The 25,330-nt window shown below is 39.9% G+C and overlaps 1 protein-coding gene across 2 annotated transcripts in view; it reads left to right on the forward strand.

The window, feature by feature from the left end:
* adam19b (ADAM metallopeptidase domain 19b) overlaps positions 1–25,330 on the forward strand; it is a 49,610-nt gene that overhangs the window by 4,239 nt on the left and 20,041 nt on the right. For both annotated transcript variants that reach the window (XM_038275179.1, XM_038275180.1), the window contains exons 4-9: positions 18,236–18,314; positions 18,485–18,561; positions 21,139–21,340; positions 23,447–23,512; positions 23,716–23,787; positions 23,878–24,044. In XM_038275179.1, the coding sequence (XP_038131107.1) occupies positions 18,236–18,314; positions 18,485–18,561; positions 21,139–21,340; positions 23,447–23,512; positions 23,716–23,787; positions 23,878–24,044 (663 nt within the window). The remainder of the gene's footprint in view (positions 1–18,235; positions 18,315–18,484; positions 18,562–21,138; positions 21,341–23,446; positions 23,513–23,715; positions 23,788–23,877; positions 24,045–25,330) is intronic.

A 25,330-nucleotide genomic window follows, 5' to 3' on the forward strand; every position in this document is an offset into this window, starting at 1 on the left:
GTCAATATTCCTCCATACTGCTCGTCCAATGTATTCCAAGTGTCCTGAGTGGGTAGCATCCAGCATTTACTCCAAACAAAGTCATTTAGAATGTTTTTAGAGCCTAAACAGTAGTGTATAGGATTTCCTAAAAGCGCGTTCACGACGCTACGGAAACCGCGGCAGACCAAACCAGATGAAAGTGCGCATTCAGCTCGGCAAAGAACTCATGCTCTTCCTCAACACTGAAGTCCTCAGACATTTTTCTTTCGTTGTTTCTTTCTTTGCACAGGTAAACAGCACATTTCTTCTTCTACGCTTGCATTATCGGCAGAGCAGACGCTGAATGCGCACTTTCATCTGGTTTGGTCTGCCGCAGTTTCCGTAGACTCGTGAACGCGCTTTTAGGAAATCCTATACACTACTGTTTATGCTCTAAAAACATTCTAAATGACTTCGTTTCGAGTAAATTCTGGACGCTACCCACTCAGGACACTTGGAATACATTGGACGAGCAGTATGGAGGAATATTGACACGTTTTTTGTGGACTTTTATGGACCTTTCTGCCTCGGGCGCCATAGACCTCCATTATTTGAATGTCAGCAGACAGCAAGAAGCCTCCCAGATCTCCAGATGCATTTGAGATATCAAAAAAGTACTCCAGAGTGTTGTTCAGCATGGGGGTGAGTAGAAAATGAAGGCTAATCATGTTTTGGGTGTACTATTCCTTTAAGTTGATAAATTGCTTTCTGGCTTCTTTTGAGCTTATTTGCCCCTCATAGCTCTATTAGCAGGTTTGGACTCAGCTTTCCTCTAAGGGCCACTAACAGCAGCCTAAGTACCACCAGGAGTGCTTGTACCCCAGTTTGAGAACTACAGGGTTACAGGATGACAGCCTGCTTGCCCCTGTTTGTTCAACCAGATGTTAGGGGTCGCAGGGACGCATTCACAAGGTCAGTGGTGATGATGACAGACGGGTGACACCCGATCTGCCCGTCTTGAGCCAACAGGAAGTGAGGTTGTGCCTCTCCAGTGAACATCCTGCAATCTGACGGAGCGGTTCCTGTCTGGTAACAATGAGATGATGCTGGGGAGAGAAAGCACATGTTTTAATAAACACTGGGTGTGCAGGGAATAGATAAACTGGAGTTTATCATTTAGATTTGAGCCTGGAGGGGAGTGGACAGCAAAGCCTGGATGGAGTCTGTTTTTACCCCCACCCAGCGTGCGCCACATTTGCATTCCCACAGATCCACGTCTCCAGTGAGTCTGAGCTCAACGTCCCCCTGAGGGATTTTCCCCTCTGCTCTCTCTGCCCGGCAGGTGGTCACACTGTTAGACCCCCTCTGGGAGAAGGGATTTTCATCAATCACAGACCTGTCTGTACTTGCGTGGTCAGAAAATAGAGCAGGAACGCAGCCTGATGATCAAACCTGTACGGTTTGTTCCTCGGAACAGGATGAAGCAGGTTTTCTTAAGAAATGATTGCAAACTGTTCTGAGAAAGAGGAAATCAAAAATTTACTCACAAAGAGTTAAAAATAAAGTTTTGAAACCATATTTGTGCAATATGTATCATTGGTGGAACAGAAAAGGTGTGAACATTTCTTAAGTTGCTTCCGCTGCCGTTTTTATTTGTAAGATGGAGCGTTGCATCGTCATACTTTCCCTTTTTAACTGTGTTCAGGTTTGTAACTCACAACTTTCAATCATCTTCCTTTCCAAAATTGAGCTTAAAAGTTGCGAAAACTTTTTGAGGCGAATTTGTAATACAATTAGAACTAAAGACAAAAGCAGTTTTACAAAAATCTGCAGGAACCAATGAGGAGGAAGTTGTTATCTGAGAGCTGTTGCTTTAAAAAAGGAGGAAAGCTGCACCTTTTTCAGGGGTTTAAATCTTCAGAGCCACTTCACCACAGTGGTGAATGACATGCTGTGACAAAAACTATTATTCAGGAAGCCTAAATGCTGTCAGCGTCAACGTCAGATGCTGCTCTTCATGTTTCAGTTCTAACCAGTCATAATAAAATGTGCAAAAGTGACGGCACTCGCTTTTCTCACAACAGCCGTTACCAGAATATGCAGCATTAGATTAGGGCTGCAGCTAATTGTTGCTCATTCAAATGTCAATAATTTCTTTAGATTAATTGATTAATTATTGGATAGCCAATGACTACTTAAAGAAGAATTTTTACGAATTAAATTAATAGATCAAACTCAAACTTTTTTACTTCTGGAGTTCTGGATAGAGCAGACTGACACATTTTTTTTCTATCTTAACTTTTTTTTCACATTCTTGGTATACAGCAGTAACTGCTCGCTCTGTCAGCTAAAGAGTCTCTGTTCTCTAGTAAATGATTAATCAATTACTACATTAGTTGATGATTATTTCAATTATCAATTGATCACAATAAATCTGATTAATTGGGTCAGAGTCATGGATCTAATGCTTAAAGGTACACAGTCACATTATATACCTTCACTAAAAAGACTAATTGCCAGTTAAATTATTATAAAATTAGGCTTTATAGTCCAATTTTCTGTCCTGATGGTGTTTTATCGACCCTTTCAGCCTAAATAGAACCTCAGCACTGGGCGCAATGAGCTGGCATAGGCAGATGTAGCACCCTCTACTGGCAGTACGGCTGAACTACCACACAACTAATTGTAACTCCTCGTGGAAAACTAGCAGCTCGGAGAGTTAAGGTTAAAAGCATTGCTAACAGCAGTAACACTGTTAGCTAGGACATTAACTTCATAGACACATCAGAATGCTTCCTGAGCTTTAGGACTCTAACAGTCCAACTGTTTCCCCAGCGCTGCTTAAAGGGAGAGAGGGAACATATTCTCATTATGAGTGTGTATGAAATCGTACGAAAAGTTATGCACACTATTTCGTACGTTTTGGACGTTTTTCCTCAAAAAACCACATCAGTGCTCATGCGCTGGCAGACAGAAAAAAAAAGCAGATCTGCGGACGGACGTAAAACTGGGAAAAACAGTGCAATCATCACTTGTTCATGTCTCTAACTACGTCACTTGCTGTTTTATATCTTAGGGTTAGGGTTAGGGCTAATTGGAATTTATATTCTAGATTCGTAAATGGTGCTTCAGATGCGCATACGACGAAAAAAACGTACGAAATTATAACTTTTAGTACGATTTCATACGCACTCATAATGAGCATAGGTTGAGAGAGGACAATCTTTTATTTCCGGGTGGCTCATCAAAATGAATGGTCCTCCTAATTGTCAATCATTCTGGTGATATGTTTATGTAAGGCCATCCTACGTGCCCATCTCCATTTTCATTTACCAGTGGTGAGTCTGACATAGAGGAAAAATTGCAAATCTTCTTTTGGAAAGTAATTGATTGATTGATTGATTGATTGATTGATTGATTGATTGACTGTATTGATCTCACAGTCGAGAAATTTACTTGTCATATCAGCTCAATTAGTCAAAGAAGAAGAGCGCGCCAAAGGAAGAAAAAGGTGCATGGATATTTACAGTAAATACAGTGTGTTCACATATGGCAGCTTTTAAGCTATATTAAGCTTAATACACAGATATTAAGCATGTTTGAGCGAAGCAAACAGCAACTTTTAAACAGACCTCGCACAAGGAGAAATGTGCTCATGCATGATCTCCAGAGATGGCAAAAGTACTCACTTTCCGTACTTGAGTAAAAGTACAGATACTTCTGTTAAAAAATACTCTGGTAAAAGTGGAAGTACTGATTAAACTTCTTTACTCAAGTAAAAGTAACAAAGTACAGGCTTGTAAATCTACTTAAAGTATAAAAGTAAAAGTAGAAACCACTTTTTTCATGCCGTTGCCTACATTTTAAATGGATGTCTGCCAATAGGACTAGATCTCCGTTGTGTTCATTTTCAATCATCTCGTCGTCCATGCTACTATGCTAACGCCACCGCCACCAAGCTGCAATGATTTGCTGCCAATGAATACCGCCGAATCTGTCGATTTATCTTGTAGTGGTGCGTCAAATGCAACGTAGATTCCCATCCAATTAGATTGAATTTGGTATTGATGACGTGAAAAATAATAACGGTAACTCCATTGAAATGATTCAAAACTAAAGTAACGAGCCAATTTTTTAAAATGTAAGGAGTAGAAAGTACAGATATTTGTGTTAAAATGTAAGGAGTAGAAGTAAAAAGTCGCCATAAAAATAAGTAGTAAAGTAAAGTAAAAATATCAGAAAAATTTTCTTGAGTACAGTAACGAAGTATTTGTACTTCGTTACTTCCCATCTCTGATGATCTCACACGCATTAAATAGGCGTTCCCTCTGGGGAGTGGGTACAGGGTTGTGCATGTGCTTTTTTTTAAAGTGGAGAAGGCGGGTCTTTTCAAAAAGTCGTGCAAATCCTCCACTATACCATTAAGTTTTTTCCCTCTTGGAATCAAACATGTTTAGCCTGTTTTTGCACTTGATCCTACACTTTTTTTGCAACGACATTGCTCCATCATTTCTTCAGCCAGCTCACCAATTGCATAATGTTCTTAGTGTTGTAATCCCGCTCACATGATGTTGGTATGGTATATAAACACAGAATGGCTGTATTTACTAACCGTCTGAGCAAAAACAAAGCTTAAAAGACAAAAAATAAGGAATCCTACGCCAGCAGAATGACGTCATTTTTGATTTGCACTGCCGACTGTTTATTCACAGCACCAATTGTTTACATATACATTTGCAATAACGTACTTTGACTGTGATATGCAATTACCTTCCATTGCACTTTAATTTAGATAGCTTCTGTCCAAACTTTATTTATTCATTTTATAGTAATATCAATCTGTATATCATATTCGGTACATATCCAGCTGTAAATCTAGTTCATAACACTAGTGATCTATATATTATATTCATTATTTATAATAGTATTCAGCTCTATACTCATTCAGTAGAAACCCACGTCTTGTATTTATGGAACCATTATTTCTCCTGCACTTGCTGCTTTTGCACTTCTGGTTAGACCTAAACTGCATTTCGTTGCCTTGTACCTGTACATGCGTAATGACAATAAAGTTGAATCTAATCTAAAAATCTAATCATTTGCCTTAAAAACAGTTTATGCAAACAGAGGGAGTTTCTGATTTAAAAAATATCAAATAACATTATGGCTGCAACTAACGATTATTTTAAAAATTGATGAATCGGACAAAAAATATTTTTTATATTAATCTCTTTATTCCAAAATAAACATTTTAGACAGAACAAACAAGCGCACCAGGACAGAACTGTCCTGGTGCAATATGAAAAATAAATGTTTGTGTTAAAACTACGCAAACTTACATGAGAAATGTAGCTGTACATCCACAAAAAGGCGCAACGATACATGCTTTCACGTAAGAGTCTCCAAAAGCCGCCAGTGACACCGTAAAAAGTCGCCAGATTTGTCGCTAGTCGCTTTTTTGAAAAATAGTCGCTGGAGGGGTCTGAAAAGTCGCTAAATATAGCGACAAAGTCGCGGAGTTGGCAACACTGCACCTGCGGCGCTGGCTCGCTCTGCCGTATTTTTTTTCTTCCCCCGTTTCAGTCAAGTTGCAGTGATGACGACGGCGGCGGATGACGCATTAATCGCGCGACACAACTAATCGATGAGGAAATTCGTTGCCAACGCTTTTAAAAGTCGATTTTTATCGATTTTATCGATTCGTTGTTGCAGCCCTAAATAACATGACTATGTACTTTTAAAGTGTCGACCAGAATCCAGCCAAGAACCTTTGTCATGACCAACACATGAAGGTGGACGCACACAGGCACTCTGTAGGCTGCTGTATTTTCTTAAAAGGAATCAGCAGAAATAGATGAAAATACTGTTAAAAAACAAGACTAGCGCCTTTATTTAGTTAAAGAATGAAATAAAAAAGAAAGGCAAAGCACATTTGGGGTTTTATTTGAAAAAAATGACAAAAAATGATTATTTTCTAACATGACAGAAGAAGTACAGGAAGAGAAAAGTTCATAAGATCTAAAGGATCCGTTAAACTTGGCAAACCGGCATCATGGACCTTATTTTACTTGCAAAGCTTGAGTCAATCAGCCTAAAACACGTTGCTTTTATATAAACGCTGAGCCTTAGGTTATTTGCATCACAGTTATTACAATAAGAGCCTTCAAAGTAAGACTGTAAATGTTCTGTGCGGTGGCCAACAAAGTCTGGATGCCTTGCAGCTCTTGGACAGATGCCGTAACTTAGCGCTGCTGTAATCGGGGCTGCCCAGCAGTGAAGCTGAGACAAAGGCTTGGTTCAACATTGGCAGGAGAAAAACGGAGTGGGGGAGTAATGCTAATGTACTTTGGGAGATAGTGACGGGCGGAGAAGGGGGGTAATGCTACAGGGTCAGTGGGTTGCATTCTCTCATAGTATCAGATGACATCACAGCGGCGCGGCGGGAGGCTGTTAGAGAAAGATGGCTGACGCAAAGTAAAAACACATTTCTGCAATAGATGCTTTTATAGCAGAGGGATTGTGGTCAGGTTCGTCACAAAGACATATTTCGTCTGTCTCCACCGCTTTGTTTTCTTTTCAGTTGCTGAGTCTGTAAAAGTTAGTTTTTAGCCACTGAACCCCCTAAGCGTTTATTTATACTAGAGCCTGGGGAGCATCGGGCAAGGTGAGAGAAATTCAGTTTGTGAGCTTGTCGGAGGAAGCCATGAGAAGGGGAGGACAAGATAAGAAGGAGGAGAAGAGCACAGAGGAGAAACAATGGGTGCATTTCCTAAGGGAGTGCTTCATTCAGGTTCATGCACTGAATGATGTGCAGGAAGGGCATTAAACTGAAGAACAGAGAAAGTCGAGCAGAGGAGAAGGCAGTTATTTCCACGAGTCAAATCTGAACCAAAGAGATATAACTCACACCCAAACTGACCCCAACTGTCAGAACCCCAGCCTAACCCTCCTCCTCCGCCCTCTCACACCGCTTCCTCTCCATCTTGCTCTGTATTTGCGTTACCTTCCCTGTTCTCTGAGTCAGCGCTCGCTCTGGCCCGTGCCTTTCTTCTAACCCAATCAGTCCCAAGCAAATGCCCTTTCATTTAGATAAAAGCTCCGACGGACACACCGCCCCGAAAGCAACTCAGGAGGACAGAAATGGATTGAGTTTGGACTCCAGCCACTTTTGAGGCTTTTCCTTTATTTACTGATTAAACAACCAATGAGATAAATCAGGAAGAAAAGAAGGACAGTTGGAGAGAGAGAGAGAGCTCTAGAACATCAGAGGAGATGAATGAAAAGGATGACATCAAGACCATGTCTCAGCTATTCCCCCATCTGTTGACCGGGTAACACAGTTTTGTTCGCAGAGGGGAAACAAAGACGCAGCCAGGAGAGCATGGCAGGATTTACTGGCTGCATTTCATCTGGCTGCTCCTGAAAAATCATCAATCTTACCGGCTTGATACAAACAAGCTTTTAGTCTCACAGACATTTGTTTCCCAGCATTAGAACACAAATCCAAACCAAGTAGGGAACCCTTGGATTCTTCATTAGGCAAAGAGGGAAGCGAGCAGAGGTTTTGGAGAAGGAAAATCCTAAATGTGATCAAATTAATGTGCGAGAAAAACAGCAACATAACCTCATTTGTTTGTTTGTTTTCCTACTTAAAGGAATAGTACACCCAAAACATGATTAGCCTTCATTTTCTACTCCCCCCCATGCTGAACAACACTCTGGAGTACTTTTTTGATATCTCAAATGCATCTGGAGATCTGGGAGGCTTCTTGCTGTCTGCTGACATTCAAATAATGGAGGTCTATGGCGCCCAAGGCAGAAAGGTCCATAAAAGTCCACAAAACTCGTCCAATGTATTCCAAGTGTCCTGAGTGGGTAGTATCCAGAATTTACTCGAAACAAAGTCATTTAGAAGAATTTTGTTTTTAGAGCATAAACAGTAGTGTATAGGATTTCCTCAAAGCGTGCGCATGCAAGTTCACGACTCTAAGGAAACCGCGGCAAACCAAACCAGATGAAAGTGCGCATTCAGCGTCTGCTCTGTCGATAATGCAAGCGTAGAAGAAGAAATGTGCTGTTTACCTGTGCAAAGAAAGAAACAACGAAAGAAAAATGTCGGAGGACTTCAGTGTTGAGGAAGAGCATGAGTTCTTTGCCGAGCTGAATGTGCACTTTCATCTGGTTTGGTCTGCCGCGGTTTCCGTAGACTCGTGAACGCACTTTTAGGAAATCCTATACACTACTGTTTATGCTCTAAAAACATTCTAAATGACTTTGTTTCGAGTAAATTATGAACGCTACCCACTCAGGACACTTGGAATACATTGGACGAGCAGTATGGAGGAATATTGACACGTTTTTTGTGGACTTTTATGGACCTTTCTGCCTCGGGCGCCATAGACCTCCATTATTTGAATGTCAGCAGACAGCAAGAAGCCTCCCAGATCTCCAGATGCATTTGAGATATCAAAAAAGTACTCCAGAGTGTTGTTCAGCATGGGGGTGAGTAGAAAATGAAGGCTAATCATGTTTTGGGTGTACTATTCCTTTAACCTCTTACACCCTAAGGGGGTATAAATAAATTTCTGCCTGACAAAAACACACAAAAGTAAATCACTTATAGCCTCACAGCTATTAGATTTAAGAAGAAACCTTTGGTACGTCTGTAAAGGTAAGATGTCATAGAATGGTTTTCTTGTGTCAGCACCATTGTAGCTTTGACCCTGCCTGAAATATTAGGGACAAAATACAAAATATTTTGCATCTTTTGAACCTCGCCAAAATTTTCTTTAAAATAAACATTGCAAAACACTACCAAAATATTATTTATAGCACAAAAAAGTAGTACAGACTTTTAAATCTAAATGTTGTGTAAAAATATACCAAATTTGGACTCAATCAGATAATTCATATTTATTTTAGAATGGTATTAGTGAGAAATTTCTTAGGCGGAGGGGCCATTTTGGCACATTTATCCAAAAATTTCACCAAACTGTGCCAAATGTGTTTTTTACATCAATACTGGGGGTTTGTTAAAATTACGAGGTCATGTAGCAGCTGGACCCACCGGTGGGTCCGTCGGGTTCTAGGGGTTAAGGGCGGTCTATCCCCCTGCAGATATTTTTGATTTATGTCCAATATTGAAACGTGGTCTGCGCTATGTTATTCCACGCCACAATGCAAGAGGGACAATCAGAAACTAGCTGTGGGTCTAGATACGGCCGAGGCGGCGAGGAAGGGGGGGTGACAAAGGAGGAACATGAGGGCCAAAAAGAGCGGGGATCCAGGTGGATAAAGGGTCTCAGCGTTCGCGCACACTTCGCGCTTCTAGCTGGTCCATCTTCACGAGTCGTTTTCCACAATGGCGTTCATATGAACTAAACAAGCCGGTAAGGTACCAAACAGGAAGTACGCATAGTGTAGAGCAGATGTAGATTTGACCAATCAGAGGCCTCCTGTCTGCAGCCCTGTCTGCGGTCACCTACAATTTTGGAGAGGAGCAGCAGAGGGTCTGCGGAAGGAGGGAGGGCAGATGAACTGGTTTCTGAGCATAAACCAGCCTTCAGTTGTGCCTTTTGTCCAACAATAGATGGCTCCGGAATAAAAATCAATCAATCACACCATCAATACCAGATTTCTACTCTGATGTAATGTCCTGGTCTAAGTAGATGGAAGTAAAAAAAAAAAACAGGTATTAAAACTCGACAACAAACATTTTTACAAGCTGGTATTTAAAGGAAAAGTCTGGTCAGCAAGGAATAATCACTGGATCATTATTTATACTTAAAACTAAAACGTTCATGAAGATTTAATGAATTTATCGTTAATAAGTAAAAAAATTTGCTTAATGAAAAAGTGAAAGTAAAAGTGAAAAAGTGAAAGTAAAAGTGAAAAAAAAAAGAGTTCTTTCACCTTTCTGATTCCTGATCCTCCACGGACGGGTTGGTCGTTGGATCGCCAACTTGAAGAGGGAGGATTTGCCATCGAACTTCTGGCCAGAGAAAAAACCCGTAATATGTAGCCAACATTTGGAAGAAGAATGTTTTCAAGATGACTTGGATAATAGCGCGCTGTGACAAACACCAGATACAGCACTGGGACTTGATCAACAGCCGATACCGCACCTGATGTCGGTAGATCAAATAAATCACCAACCAATCTCTAAAAATCTTTACCATCATGTGATAATAGATAGCTAGCAGCATCCGTGGCTTTTTTCTCAGGTTTATGTCTATTGTTTAAGAGAGAACCTAACAACTGATTCTGCTGGAGTGTTTGAAGTTTTTCTCTAACCACCAATGTGAATTTCTAGGGCTAAGCCGAATGTTGGAGCGGTTAGGGTCGGGCTGAAACACAAGCAGCAGTTTGTTTCACATCTAAAAACTTTGAGAAACTGCTGAGACGAAATGAAACCAGTCAGTTAATCACATCCTCACTATGTTTATCTGTGGTTCTCTTCGTGGTTTTGTTTATCACTTAAGGTCCTTTTTAGGTTTACCAATCTGCGGTACTTTTGGTACTCATGCATTTAAAAGACAGCTACTTTAATGTTATACGTTCTATTTGGATTGGAAATTATCCTTTAAATGTACCATACCCCCCCTCAGCGCCAGCAGAAAGCATTGCCAGCTGCAGAGGCTCATTCTCTAACTTCATAGATGGTGTGTTTTGACTAAATGTCACGCCGGGGCAGGTTATATAGCCATCAGTCTGCTAGTTTACACAAACTGTTATCCCCCAAGACCTGGTATGCCAGAGTGGTTTAGTTCAGGCCAAGAGCTGCTGATTGGCGTCTAACCAGAAGTGAGAATTTAAATTATTGGTAAAAAAGAAAACAAAAGAACCAACCAAATAAACAAGGTGAAGTTATTATTATTGTCTTGAAGTTACAGAGTCTTAAAGATAAGCAAAGATTTCGGTGGGAATCTAAGTTGAAGAAAGGAAAGCCAGATGAGGTCAGGAGGTCAGATCTAAATGCTGTAGGTTTGTGGGGGGGGGGGAATCAGTCTGCATACATCTGACTGATCGGTTTTTAAATCCTCTAGCTTACATGTATGTGTGTGTGAAAACGTTAGCCCTTTGCTCTTTAATGGTGAACTATTACAGGATAAAGTGACTGTTTTCTGTCTGTGACTTCCCCGGCTGCAGATTGCATCAACAGACTGTCATTGTTTCAAGTGGCTCATCCTCCTCAGGGCGTCTGAAGGGGGTGGGGTGGGGGGGCTCCTATTCATTTCTCTCAATCATGTTTTAAAAACACATATGACATTCATTACATGCAGAACATGGAGTCTGCTTACTTAGCAAACACAGCGGTTGGGAACTGTAGGGAGCACTTTAAGGATGTTTGAATTAGCCTTTAAATTAGACATTTTAAATTGGTGTTTGGTTCAACTCCCATTTTTTTTATAAAGAGTGATTTTAGATTGCTCACTTGATGCCTGAAGAGTAGCACACTTGTTCACTAGTTAAAAAGAGTTATTCTTAGAGCTAGAACATCTGCCAGCTGATATTTTTTGTCACTTTTTTTTTCTTGTATCTGCATTAGCAGCTACATGCACGCTGTCGCAGATTAATAATGTGAAGTGCATGCATTGTTCTCCCTCTATTTGCTATCCATTGTTAAAGTCGTAGGGAAGTCATATTTAAATCATTCTGGCTTAAACATGTATATAAATGTACTCTTTATCAGACGATATTGTCCCAAAATTTTGAAAATTTCTATTTATGTCATTATTTTATGCAGGCCAGTTAGTTACTCGTGTAAAGTTGTGCACCAATCGGGAAAATTCGGAAATGCAACGGTTGGAACAGCCGCTTCCCTATGACTTGAATGTTTTCATTAACATTTCAATAAATGTTTTTTGTTTAAAGTTAGACTTTTGTAAAATGTATAATTTTGTCATTTTTTTCATATTGTCAAATTAATAAGACAAAATGAATCAGCCAAAAAAAAAAAAGATCCCAAAAAAAACCTGCTGCACATACTGTGGAATCAGTTAGACTGATCAAAATAATCGGCCTTTTAAAAACCTGTATCAGTCGATCTCTGGTTTTTATGAGCCGATTTTTCATACTAGTGCTAATGTCCATAGATGATAATAGTAAACAGACTTCTTTTTTAAATATGTTTATTAAGTTTTCAAAGTGAAACATACAAAAATAACAAAACACCCGAGTATAAAGCATACATATATCTAAAAAAATTAGGGTCTAAGAAAAAAATTGTAAGCAGACTTTTTAGTAATTGTATTTAAAATACAAACATATAACATTAAGTTTATTCTCCAGATACAAAGACTCTAGCAGCACATTCTCATGCTGAGCTTGTATAGCAAATGTATTGTTGCTGGAGTTATATATATATAGTCATAATACCAAAAGTTAACGCGCATAAAACTCATATATATATTTGGAACATTTTATCCATTGAGATTCAATACCGTGAATCTTCTAACATTTAACACACCGCATTTATTTATAAAGCATTTTCAATGCCAAACAAGACCAAAGTGCTTTTCACTATTATAAGATGCAGTTAGTCAGTCATAAAACAATAAAGTGGGATATAAAAGTACTCATACAATAAAAAGCAGTAATGCAATAATAAAAGAAACACAGTTAGACAAAGTCAACATCTCATATTGTGTCAAAAGCAAAGGAAAATAAATGGGTCTTAAGCAGAGATTTAAAATCAGTAGTGAAGAGGCCTGCCTAATGGCCAAAGCATGGTCTCTCTGAGCTTGCATTTTGTCTTTGTCATCATCAGTAAAAACTGGTCAGCTGATCTAAGGGAGCGGAAGGGTCTGTAGGGATGCATCAGCTCAGACAGGAAGGGTGGAGCAGTTAGAGCTTGAAAAGCAAAAGGATTTTAAAATAAATTTTAAACTGCCTAAAATAAGGGAAATAAGATCATATTTACTTGTACCTGTTATGACCAAGCATCAGCGTTCTGCACCCTCTGAAGCAGGCAAGGCAAGGCAAATTTATTTGTATAGCACAATTCAGTACAGAGACAATGCAAAGTGCTTTACATGATTAAAATACAGGAAGATAAAACAGAATCAAAGCAAGTAGTAAAAAATAAAAAATGCAGAAACAAAAAAGAACATTAAAAACAGTTGGACTAAAGAAAATAAAAAAGTTGAACTAATGATGTTTTAGTTGAACTGTTTCACTAGAACAGTCGAAGGCAATCCTAAACAAATGTGTTTTTAGGAAAATGCATCAATATCTTTATAAAGTGAATTACAGTAATCCAGCCAAGGGGTAATAAAGGCAAGGAAAACTTTCCAAAAGGTGACGTGAGAAGACAGGCTTTTCTTTTGCTAGCTGACTCAACTGGATTTTACAGCAGCTCTGATGTGAGATTCAAACTTCAGACCAGCATCTGTTTAAACTACGGTAGTGTTGTGCTGATGCCATTTTTTGGCCATAATACCGATACTCGATACCTGGCTGTGCATTATCTGTTTGAAATTTTTGTGTGCATGTATATATGAAAAACTACATAGTACTTGGATGTAAAATAATTGCCATCATGGTTTTGTCAACCTGCTGCCTACCTTTGTGAAGCAGGAAAAAGACTAATACAAAGTTCATAATTCATAATTCACTTTTATTTATATAGCGCCAAATTCACAACACACGTCATCTCAAGGCACTTTACAGTTCAACCAGATCAAACAGTCAAATTGATACAAAGTTTTCTATCTAAGGAAAACCAGTTGATTGCATTGACTAATTGACTCAAATACAATCCCTCACACTAAGCATGCTTGTAGTGACAGTGGAGAGGAAAAACTCCCTTTAAACAGGAAGAAACCTCCAGCAGAACCAGGCTCAGTGTGAGCGGCCATCTGCTGAGGCCCACTGGGGTTCAAGGAGACAGAAGCAGAGACACAAAAAGCAGCTGTAAAAGGCGGCCCCGTCCAGGAAACACACAGCCAGGCAGACGAGCTCCGAGCCAGCTCCCATGTCAGAGGAAGAAGAGAGCACATCCACTCAGTCACGGTCAGAGAAGCAGGACTACACTGGAAAACAGGCCGATCTCCAGCATCTATAAACAAGGGTGTTGATGGAAGCAGCACAGCTGATGTTTCTTTCCAGGATGGCGTCACAGCCATACAGGAACAGACCAGATGAAGCTACTCTGAGGAAAAGCAGAGAGAGCAGAAGGTTAGAGATTGAACTAACAGATTCTGCAGAATAGGAGAATAGAGAGAGAATGAAGCAGAATGATGAAAAAGGGGTCCCTATGTCCTCCAGCAGTCTAAACCTATAGCAGCATAACTATAGAGATAGCTCAGAATAACTTGAGCCACTCTAACTATAAGCTTTATCAAAAAGGAAAGTTTTAAGCCTAGCCTTAAAAGTAGACAAGTGAATCCAGTAGAACCTTTTATTGCCTACCTGGAAATGGTGACAATTGTTGAATCAACTTTTGGCTCTCAAAATGGTATTGGTGCCCTATTTGTCGGTACTCGCCGATACCAATACCACCATTTTGGTGCTGGATCGGGGCTCCACCTGATACTGGTATCGGTGCAAGACTAGTTTAAAACTCTACATTTGTAATAACAGGCCTCACATACTTAACCTGACTCCGCCAAATGGATTTGCTCCGCATATCCATCTGGAAACCTTCCGTTGAAGTAATTTTGGGAAGGGGCAAAAATACTGGTTAGCTGATTGGCTATGTTGGTGATAGACGGGCCAAATAAACCAATCAGATCAACGAAGCATATGACGTACTAACAGAGCGACGACGAAGAGGAGCCAATTGATAGATCAAACTCTTGCTGAAACCAGTCGGGAGAAGAGCAAAAACATCTTTTCCTCTGAGAAAAGCCTCCAGAGCAGTGTTTTGCTCTTCTTTCAGTGAAGAAATACTCTGTAATTCCGATAAAACTTACTTGATAGCCACGCTAAAGCTAGTTTCATCGGCCGAAGCCGCAATGTTCTTTAGACTGAACTGTCGCGCTTCTCGTTGCGTCACACCTCAACCCGCCTCAAAGCCAACGCTGATTGGACGTTCGTTTGGTGAACGGCTTCAAATTTTCTTTAACGGAGAGTCTCCAGACTGATTAGCGAGTGAAACCTTGAAAGCTCGCGAGATCAGGATGGTCTCACGAGGCTATCACATACTGGTCCAAAGAACCAATAAAAGTCAGGGAGTCTGGAACTAATAAAAATCACCTCTTCTGTCACAAACATGACTTCATGCTCCTTCTCTTGCTTTTAGTCCACCTGTAGATCCTCGCTACAGGTGGACTAGGTAGATTACTCGCATATAGACCTGTTTCTGTGCACAAGTTCAACTTTTGCTGCTTTGACGGTGGAACCAAGCTCTTAAAAAAAGGACTGTTTTTTTTTTTTTGTGCTTGTAACTTTAGCATAGCATCTTCGGGCTAAGAGCAGAAATCTGACTTTATCCAACATTCATCTTTATGGTCAACTTACAATAAAAAATGCTGGAGAGAAAAGGAAAAAAAAAATGCTTTAGAGTCGCTGCAAACTGATTAGAAATGAAAGTATCTGTGTTCAACAATAAATGAGTTTATTCAAGCCTCACATTATTAGCAACGGTGGGAGAGGCAGCCCAGTGGATAGGGTATAGTGTCATGGTTTTGGTTATGTTGTGCTTTACTTTGCTCCTTGTTTTCTAGTTTTATTGGTTTAATTCCTATTTTGTTGTAATTTCTAGATTTATGTTAGTTCTTCTGTCGTCCTGTGTTGCCCTCTTGTTTGTGTGTGTTCCTTTCCCCTTGGCTCCCTCGTTGTCTCCTCTCACACTTGCTCCTTGTCAGCTCGTTAGCCCTCCCTTTGTCTCTGTCAGCTACATATGCTCTCCCTTTGCTCTCACACTTGGTTGGTACTTGTTGTTGCTGGTCCTGTCATCGCCGTTGTCCTCTCACCTCGTCTCTCCCTGGCTCCTTGTGCGCGTTTCCCTTGATGTCTCCGTGGTTCTGGTCTGAGTTACATTTTAGTTGTATTTTTGGATTTTGCCTCTGTTATTAGTGTTTTTTTTAATTAAAACTACAAGAATTCACCTCAGCCTCTCTGCCTCTGCATTTTGGGTCCTCTTAACTACAACCAAGACACATAGGGCTTGGAATCATGAGGTTGTGAGTTTGAAACCCTCTCCTACAGCCTCTATTCTTGCTCTCTGACCCTTAGCGCCGTACAGTGGCAGCCCACTGCTCCCCGAGGGGATGGATTAAATATAGGGAGTGAATTTCATTGCGCTGTACTTGTTACAGTTTAATGACAATAAAACACACCGGAAAATAACATTAGTCATTTTAGAGCATATTTCTACTGCTGTCAAAACACATTCATGACTGTGTTACACTAAGTTATTCACTGATGACTTCACTTGATTTTTAGCTCTTAAAGAGAACAGCTATTAGTTTGAGGACACGTTGCAAACATTGCTAACCACCAAAGGGAAGAAAATGGTACAAAGTTACAAAGTGAAAAAGTTGACATGAACGCACAGAAATAGACATGCAGGTGAGAATCTACAGGGGCATAAAAAGCTATAAGAGGAGCATGAGGTTGTGACGTATTCTGCGTTTACGGTATTGAATCTGCATGCAGAACATTCAAAATGTTAAGAAGCTGCTTATAGGATTATTTACTATACGTTTATTTATTTTTTTATTTAACCTTTATTTTACCAGGAAGTCCCTTGAGATAAAATCTCTTTTTCGAGGGAGACCTGGCCAAGACGCAGCAGCACAGCAAGACGTATAAAAACACAGGACAACATGATAAAATCAATCATAAACTAGACTCTAGAATAACAGTTACAATTCTCTGTGCAGGCGGTTTTCTATAGTGATTTAAAATGTTGTAGTGGAATAAGAGTCCGTAGTTGCAGGGAGTTTTGAATATTGTGCCACGACCATAGTGCTGCATAGAAAAATGATGTTTTGCCAAGATCTGTGTTGATCCTGGGAATAGTGTAAAGAACACGACTTGACGAGCGTGAGTTCTAACCACAGAGCGTGCACACTTTGGGCAAAATTCTGACTTCACAAAGCTATCTTTTTTCAATAAGCAGGGCCACCATATTAGGGGAAATGTTAGGAAAATTGTAAGGGCCATTGATAGAGGCGGGGCCTAAAAGAAGAAGAAAAGATATGCTCCCCCCCATAGAGATTAGACATAAAAGTAAAATTAATAATTTTTTTTGTAGTAAACAGTGAAGCAAAGCATGAATCATTTTACCATCCAAGGGTTTTATCCACCAGTTTATCCAATTTAAAGTTAATGTATGTTTAACTTTTTCATGTTCTGAAAATTTTCCTTTGTAGTAATTTTGCAAATAAAAATGACATTGAAAATGTAAATTATACTCTTCAGTTCATCTTGATAGCGGTTTTAAAGCTTGCATACGTTTCTTTGGTGGGGGGGCCCATTATCAATGTATTTCATTGGGCCCCAAATTCCTGGTGGCGCCCCTGTCAATAAGGATAACTTTACAGTATTTAAAACAAAAGCTTCAAATGTTTTTTTTTTGCTGCTTTTTTTTTTTGCTTGTTTTAGGGGTTCTAGGTTAGACCTTAGGAAAGAAGAAAAGTTATTCAGACAGGCAGAGGAAAATAAAACCATCTGGAGGGCAGACACAGTTTATGAATGAAAACAGGAAGACTGGATTGAGACACATTTGGAGGGAGCAGCAGAGGAAAAGAAGCATCAACGCTGGTCTGAGTCCAAAGGCTCAAATGCACATCCAGATGTAGGATAAGACAAAAGTAATATTTCACATACATAAAACCGGTGTTTGTGCAGACATGCATGCGATCCCGCTGTGCTGCTCCAATTGTGAAATCTTTTTATTGCAGGTGAAAAAAGGGGGAACATTTATCAATAGCTAGCTTCGTCCAAAAAAGCCTTTGGGGCATTTTAAACTGTCCTTAAGGAGGATTCTAGTTAGCTCTTTTTTTCTTACATTTCTGTGATCCAGGAAGAAGGTGAAGGATTTCAGCGAAAACATTTTTTTAACATGTTTTTTTTATGTGATTTACTGTCATATTTTTTTTTTAATGTTGAAAGAGGTTTAGTTCAGCGAGGTTATCTCCAAAAGCAAAAAGTTTATGAGCTGTTGACTGCCTGGAATACCTTCCTCTCATACTTATCTTATGTCCTTTAGCTGTTCCTTATTAAATTTCCTCCTCGGTACGTGCAGACCCTTAAGGTCTCTGTCCTTTTTTTGCTGTTTCTGTAATTTCATTGTGTTCGTCTTCTTTGTGTTGACTGCCTCCAGACAGCTCTTGGCCCCTGGATATCAGGAAATATGGTACACCGCTGATGGTTCTCGCCGGTCCACATCTCCTGCCACCACCGTGAGTCTAAAGAAATAGTTTAATGCTCCCAAACTTTGCAGAACTCTTTTCTAAGAAAACGGAAATCTGAGGTTCAGGATTCACATTGATGTTAAAGCCATGTGCTTTCTTTCTCTGGTCAGAAATTTCACACTCAAAGCTGCAGAATAAAATGAATTTCTGTTTTCCAGGTGTATTGTTTCTACCATGGGGAAGTTCTGGGCGTTGAAGGTTCCAGCGTTGCTGTCAGCACCTGTTCAGGGCTCAGGTAAAGAAACAAACTTTTATTCGCTTAACTTTTACAGCTGTGTTGCTTCTGCTCTCTGCTTTATTTCCGCGGTAAAAAAATGGAGACAAACCCATCAAATGGGAGCAACTTGCTGGTGCTTTTTGCAACAGGTTGCTGCTTTCAGTATGGAAGTAAATCTGTGTCGCTGGGATTTGAATTAAAAATGGCACTGAAATTTAAATGTTGTATGTTTGTATATATTCAGAACACATTTTTGACCTAAAAAGAAGTTCATTGTCATTATTTCTACACAGTTGAAATTTCATTTGTTATTTTCTCTTCAAGCTAAAAATTCACATTACTATTTCAAAGTGATTACATTTTCAATACTTATTTTTCAGTTTAAATTTTCAGTGTTAAAAAAATCTGCATATAAATAAAATTCAACCTTTTAAAATTCAAACTCAATATTTTCAGCCCCCTGAGATTCAACTGGCTCTATTTCACTGTCTTAAATTCGGCGTCTAAATTCAGTGTAAAAAGGGAAGGGTTACTTCAGGTCACAGACATTAGCTATGGATTGTGGCGTCCAACGCCCAGCCAATCCCGTTACGTTTTCTTAGTCACGTGACGTGACGCTTGTGGCGCTCATACTGAAGAAAAACTAGCATGACGGAGCCGGTCATGCAAGCTAACGCTAACTCAACTACAGAAAAATGAAAGTCATAAACTCACCGTTGATTTGAAATTAAAATTCAACCCTCCTTTAAGAATTCACTATGATTCAACACTGAATTCCTCAATAATTTCTCACTTTCAACCACCGACTTTCAAACACAGAAAACAACGAAACCCCGATATTGAAATGGTAGTTTTTGATTAAGTCTGCGAGATCCTGGACAAGCCCCCATTTGTTATGAGTTGGGACTAGAGGAAACCTCGAACACAAAACAACAAAAGAGAACGGGCATCTAACGGAACACACAAAGTGATGGGGGTTTGCCTTAAATTTCGAACATAGTTCCCACAAACGAATCCATCAAACAAGAAAAGTAACTTCCTTCCGGCCAAAACCTCCGACGCTCCCCTCTGGGTGGATCCATCCCGAGGATCCTTTTTTCTGTCCAGAGCCTTCCCGCAACGTCCTTACATTTCTAATCCCAAAAAGGTCTGCTGCTGCGGCAGCCTCCTACACGCCTGACCTTGCTTGTCACAAAAAAAAAAAAATCACCCCACAGGTATGCCACCACCCCAGCTAAACTGGTCAAAGGTGCAAAAAAAAAAACAATGAAAAAAAAAATAAGAACATGTAACAATACACTCTGTGTATACAAAAGGACAATAAATGTTGCCTAAGTCTAAGTATAAGAATGAAGAATTTCATTCAGATCGTTTATGTTGTTGGCAAACATATGAATCATAAGATGATTATGCTTAAAACAAAGAGTACTCAGATAGTCAGAGTTATAAATGTGCACTAAATGTCTATAATTGTATGTAAAAACTGACTACCGTAATTTTTGGACTATTAGCCGCAGGTTTTTTATGTTCAATGTCCGTCTTTCTCGCTGTCGTTCTGTCTCGTACCACTCGCGTTAGAAGTCTGCTTTCTGAGGACCTCCGCATTCCCGCACGCGCGGCTACCGTACTTGTGTGTTAAAGCAAATGTGACATGAACATGGTGGATGGTAAAATCCATAGATTTAGGTATTACCCTAGTGGCCGTCAGCTGTAAAAGTCCATAGATAAGCCGCGTTGTTATATAAGCTGCAAGGTCGAAAAATGGGGAAAAAGTCGCGGCTTATAGCACGAAAATTACGGTATATGGGACTTATATGAGAAGATTGCCTATGAGTCAGTTCCTTTTTTTCTTTCTTTAAAAGTAAATAGACTATGCAAACATTTTAGACTGAGCCGAAGCTGAGGCCAAATGCATGACAGTATATTTGGCCTATAATCTGTCAAGAAGTCCATTGGGTCAGTTGCTTATTGGCTCTTAGATGGTTTCATCCAGTGCAGTTTAGTGCTGAGACCCTGTTTACTGATGTAGAGCTGCTGATGCTTCCTGCTGGAGGCACTCAGAGGAGAAGCCCCCGCTACAAACGCTGCCATGAATCAAGTGTTTAAGCAGAGATGTACATCTGCAGGGAGAGTGAAGGAGTGAGCCTTCTATTTGGGAATGCAAACAAAGTGGGACGCCGACATGTGGGGGTCCGGCTTCCCCAGATGTTCTCTGCAGCTGCATGACTTTCGCTGTTTGCGCATGTTTATGAACATGCTCATGTTTTGAAGAAAAGAAAACATGAGCATAAAAGAACAGGATTGTGTTTATGCTGTCTTTTTTTTTTAGCTGATTTTCTTGTTTTTAAGTGTGAGGTCATCTCAGACATGCAACTCTGTCGTTTTAACCAACATGTGAATCTGACAAAGCAAAACAAACCACCATCCTGCCGTCGTTTTTTATAGACATGTTTAATAATTACTTGTAATAAGATGAAATAATTGACAGAAAGGGTTTCGTTATTAGAACTGTTTGCTATCAGCCCATTTTCAAACTGATGTGAACCGATTCTTCGAGTTCAGAGGGTTGAACCGGCTATGTTGTCATTTCCACAGGGGACTGATTTCTCTGAACACAAGCGTGAGCTACCTAATAGAGCCTCTTCCTGACTCCATGGACGCTCAGCAGCACGCTGTGTTCAGAGCGGAGAGTCTCCGTCTGCCCGGGGGAAGCTGCACGCATCACCATGGCAACCAGGAGCATTACGCCGGGCTCGGTGACTTCATCCAAGGAATGGTGTCGCCACAGAACAAGAGGGTGGGCGGCCATCTTGATGATATCATTGCAAATTTGATTCATTTGATTGGTTCAGATTTTATTATGTAAAAGTAAAAAATTGTATTTTAGATTTTATGCGACAAACCAATGAAAGGGAATTTGATTTATTGTGAAGTCAGAAAGTGATGCAAGTTTTCTTATCTTCTCTGCTGCACCCATTTCCTTGCTAATCCCACTCCCTTTTCTTTTTATTGTTTTTCTGCATATTTGGAGAGTTCATATCCCCCCTTAATGTGCAAACTATCAAACTCAGTCAGTGAGATGTCCACCTGCAGCTGTGGTGTGTGTGTGTGTTGGGAATCCTTCCTCATCTGGGCGCTCTCTGTCTGCTGCTAAGCTAATTTCAGTGCCAAGTTGGCAACTTTACAATGGAAAAACGATCTAGAAATAACTTAAAATTTTACTAAATTAAGTGTATTTACCCTTAATTTGAGTAGGAAATGAAATTGTTTGCCAATGGAATTAGTATTTTTACTCTTAAAACAATATAATTAGATAAAATGCACTTGAAACAAGACAATCAAATTGTGTTTTCTTATTTTAAATGTAAATTGTCTTGATCCATTGGCAAAGTGTCTCTTTTTCCTCCTCAATCCAAGAACAAATGCGCTTTTTTTTTCCTTCTTATCTAGATTTCGATTTTTTTCCAGTGTTTTCCAGTTTTTTTCCGGCCTGCTAGGATAAAACCCTCAGCCTGTTTAGGGTCATGGGTTACTTTTTGCCAAACGTAGCATTAAGTTATCGGCCGGAAAGTTCAGTTTTTTGTTGCCATCTGATCAGAGGATATTCTTCCATTTCCCTAATGGGGCGTTCACACCAGCATCCAAAAGGCCTCCAATGCTTCAAATTGGACAAGTTGGATTTTTTGAAGTGAGAAACTCTGCCTGCTCAGGGCTCCAGTTTTTAAGCTGCTCTGTTCTTTTTTTCCCCAATCAATTCAATTCGGTTTATTTCTATAGTGCCCATCCACAACACGTCATCTCAAGGCACTTTACAGTTTAACCAGATCATCCAGTCAAGTTTTCTATCTAAGGAAAACCAGTTGATTGCATCGACTCATTGACTTGAATGCAATCCCTCACACTAAGCATGCTTGTAGCGACAGTGGAGAGGAAAAACTCCCTTTGAACAGGAAGAAACCTCCAGCAGAACCAGGCTCAGTGTGAGCGGCCATCTGCTGAGGCCAACTGAGGTTCAAGTAGACAGAAGCAGAGATAGAAAAAGCAGCTGTCAACCAGCTCCACAGCTCCCTGTCCAGGAAACACACAGCCAGGCAGACGAGCTCCGAGCCAGCTCCCATGTCAGAGGATGAAGAGAGCACATCCAGCCAACCTATAAGGTGTCTTGGCTTTATTTGCTTTGATGAGCTGGGAAAAAGTCATTTGAACACGTTTTTATCAGGATTATGATCCTACTAAAGTATTTTGTTCTCTGTGGGGCGTACCTGTTTATAAATTGAATATTTTTAAGTGGTAGTTTTTAGAATATTTAGCTAATGCAGGTATTTATAAACTGTTAAGTTGACTAACAATAATCAGGGCTCGTTTCCTGCCACACGAAGAATCCATACTATTGGCTTTTTAAGTAAAACAAGTGGAGTTTAACCCCTTTATATAGATTCATTTTTAATATTTCTAATCACGTTTTGCATGTAGCGTCTGTCTCCCAGATCAGCTTTTCTGATTGGTTGAAACTCCCCTGTCCCTCTTTCTGCTGCAAGTCAGAAATCCAGGAAATTCAGCAAGACCCTCTGCTCCTGACGCTCAAATACGTGCTCCTTGATGTCTTCTATGGACTTTGCATGTAAAACAGATGCTCTAAGCCCGTTTGGTGTGAACCAACTCTGACTTTTGAAGACATTTTATTTGGTGATATCCGAGTACAGTGGGGTTGCAAATTTGGAAGATGTGAAGATCACTTCACAATACATTATTTCAAGTGGCTCTATCACATAAAATCGCAATATAATAAATTAAAATTGTAATTTTAATAGTAAAAAAATGAAAATAAAAAGTCATAAAGGTGTGCATGCTATGCAAAGCAATGTATCACACTGTTTTATCATTGATCTGTATCTATATGCAGGAGAAAAGGGAAGTGATGCAGAATATGAAGTACGTGGAGCTTCTGTTGGTTGCAGACAGAGCAGAGGTTCGTAGAATGGCCATATATGGGCACCTGTACATCATTCACTCATTGTGGTTTCACACCTTTTCACGTAGGTAGGACTCAGGGACACTGACATTTTATTTCAAGAAGTTGTAGGTGTGAGGAATTTCTCTCTCATTACAGTAAAGCAGTAGGCCAGCCATCACGTCATTTATGTCTTTATTCTGGTTTATGTTGTGTTGCAGTTTGAGAGAAATGAGATGGATTTTTACAAGACGCAACAAAAGCTGCTGGAAGCAGCCAACCTGGTTGACAAGGTAGCATCGCCTATTAGACTTTATTAACATGAGGGTCATTGCTTCTGTTTATTCTCATTAGTAGTTCATGTCTCTATCTACTGCCAACAGTACTACAAGGATTGGAAGATCCGCGTGGCTTTAATTGGTCTGGAGGTTTGGACTGACAAGGACCAGATCAACGTGTCCAACAACCCACACAGCACCTTGGCTGGGTTTCTGACCTGGAGACGGAAGATGCTCAAAATTCTCCCCAATGACAACGCTCAGCTCGTCACGTCAGTATCCCTCCTTCTAAAAGAAGCAATTCTTTTTTATTTCCTTCAGTCTTGCAAAAAACTCTCGCCCCTCCATCTCCATTAAGTTACAATCCCAACATGTGCACCACTGTATGAACAGTGTTGCCAACTCCTCAGTAAGGAAAGTAGCTATTGGCTGTGCTAAAAGTCGCTAGAAGTCACTAAATGATGTCATCGCCTAATTTGCGTAATCTGCCACAGGAAGTGATGTGCATGTTATTGATGCTGTGGGAGAAATATCGTTACAGAAAGACAAAAAGTCACCAGATTTGTCGCTAATAGCTTTTTTGAAAAATAGTCGCTGGAGGGGTCTGAAAAGTCGCTAAATATAGCGACAAAGTCGCTGAGTTGGCAACACCGTGTATGAAGTCTGGCATTTAAACCTGTTAAATATGCACAAAGACCTTAAAACTGGTTTGGCTCCGCCCATTACAAGTAAAAGAAAGAAGAGGTTCAAAGCCATTGAGATGGAGGCAATAATTGTTTTTAAAAATAAAAAGGATAATACAAAATATTAAAGTGCTAACAACAAAGGTAAAATATAAAATGAATAAAATAAACAAAGCTTAATTGAAATATAAAATAAATCTTAAAACATTAGAAAGTCATCTTTAGATAGCTCCATCCTCTCCTGAACCAATAACTACTTTGTTACACCAATGAAAGCAGATATTTTTGTGTTTTGATTTTGCACCTGACTTAAAGGTTTCTGTTATGTTTTTCTTTTGAGTATTCTGTCTTTCCTTACTCCTTGATTTCTAGTGTTTAGTTTTCTTTTCATCATGTTTCATTATCCTAGTTATTTGATTATCATTTTGTTATTTCCAGTCTTCTTGGTTTTCCATTTGTTGTCCTCTGCTGCCCCCTTGTGTCCTCTTTCACTAGCTCTGTTTTCTGCACTGCCCTCACCTGTTTTCAATCCCGTCGTTAGCCCACTCTTTGTCTCAGTCTCCTTTAAAAGCCCTCTCTGTTCAGTTCCCCTTTGCTGGGTCCTCGTCAAACACTGTCTTCTTGCTCCAACTCCTTCTCCCTGTGCCCACCTCGTCTTGTTTGTGATTCCCCTGATTTTCCCCAAGGTTTCTGATTCACCTCTGCCTCTCTGCCTCTGCTTTTGGGTCATCTTACTCATTGACCAAATCCTGACAAAAAGAGATTAAAGAAAGACATAAAAATTACTAACTAACTTTGAAAATCTTGTTGCATATTACAAATGTTTACATTTACACACCCTGCACCCAAGACTTAGTGCGGTTTGGTCAATAGAA

This window comes from Cyprinodon tularosa, unplaced genomic scaffold (genome assembly GCF_016077235.1).
Source record: "Cyprinodon tularosa strain WSP-4 unplaced genomic scaffold, ASM1607723v1 ctg949, whole genome shotgun sequence".
Classification (NCBI taxonomy): domain Eukaryota; kingdom Metazoa; phylum Chordata; class Actinopteri; order Cyprinodontiformes; family Cyprinodontidae; genus Cyprinodon; species Cyprinodon tularosa.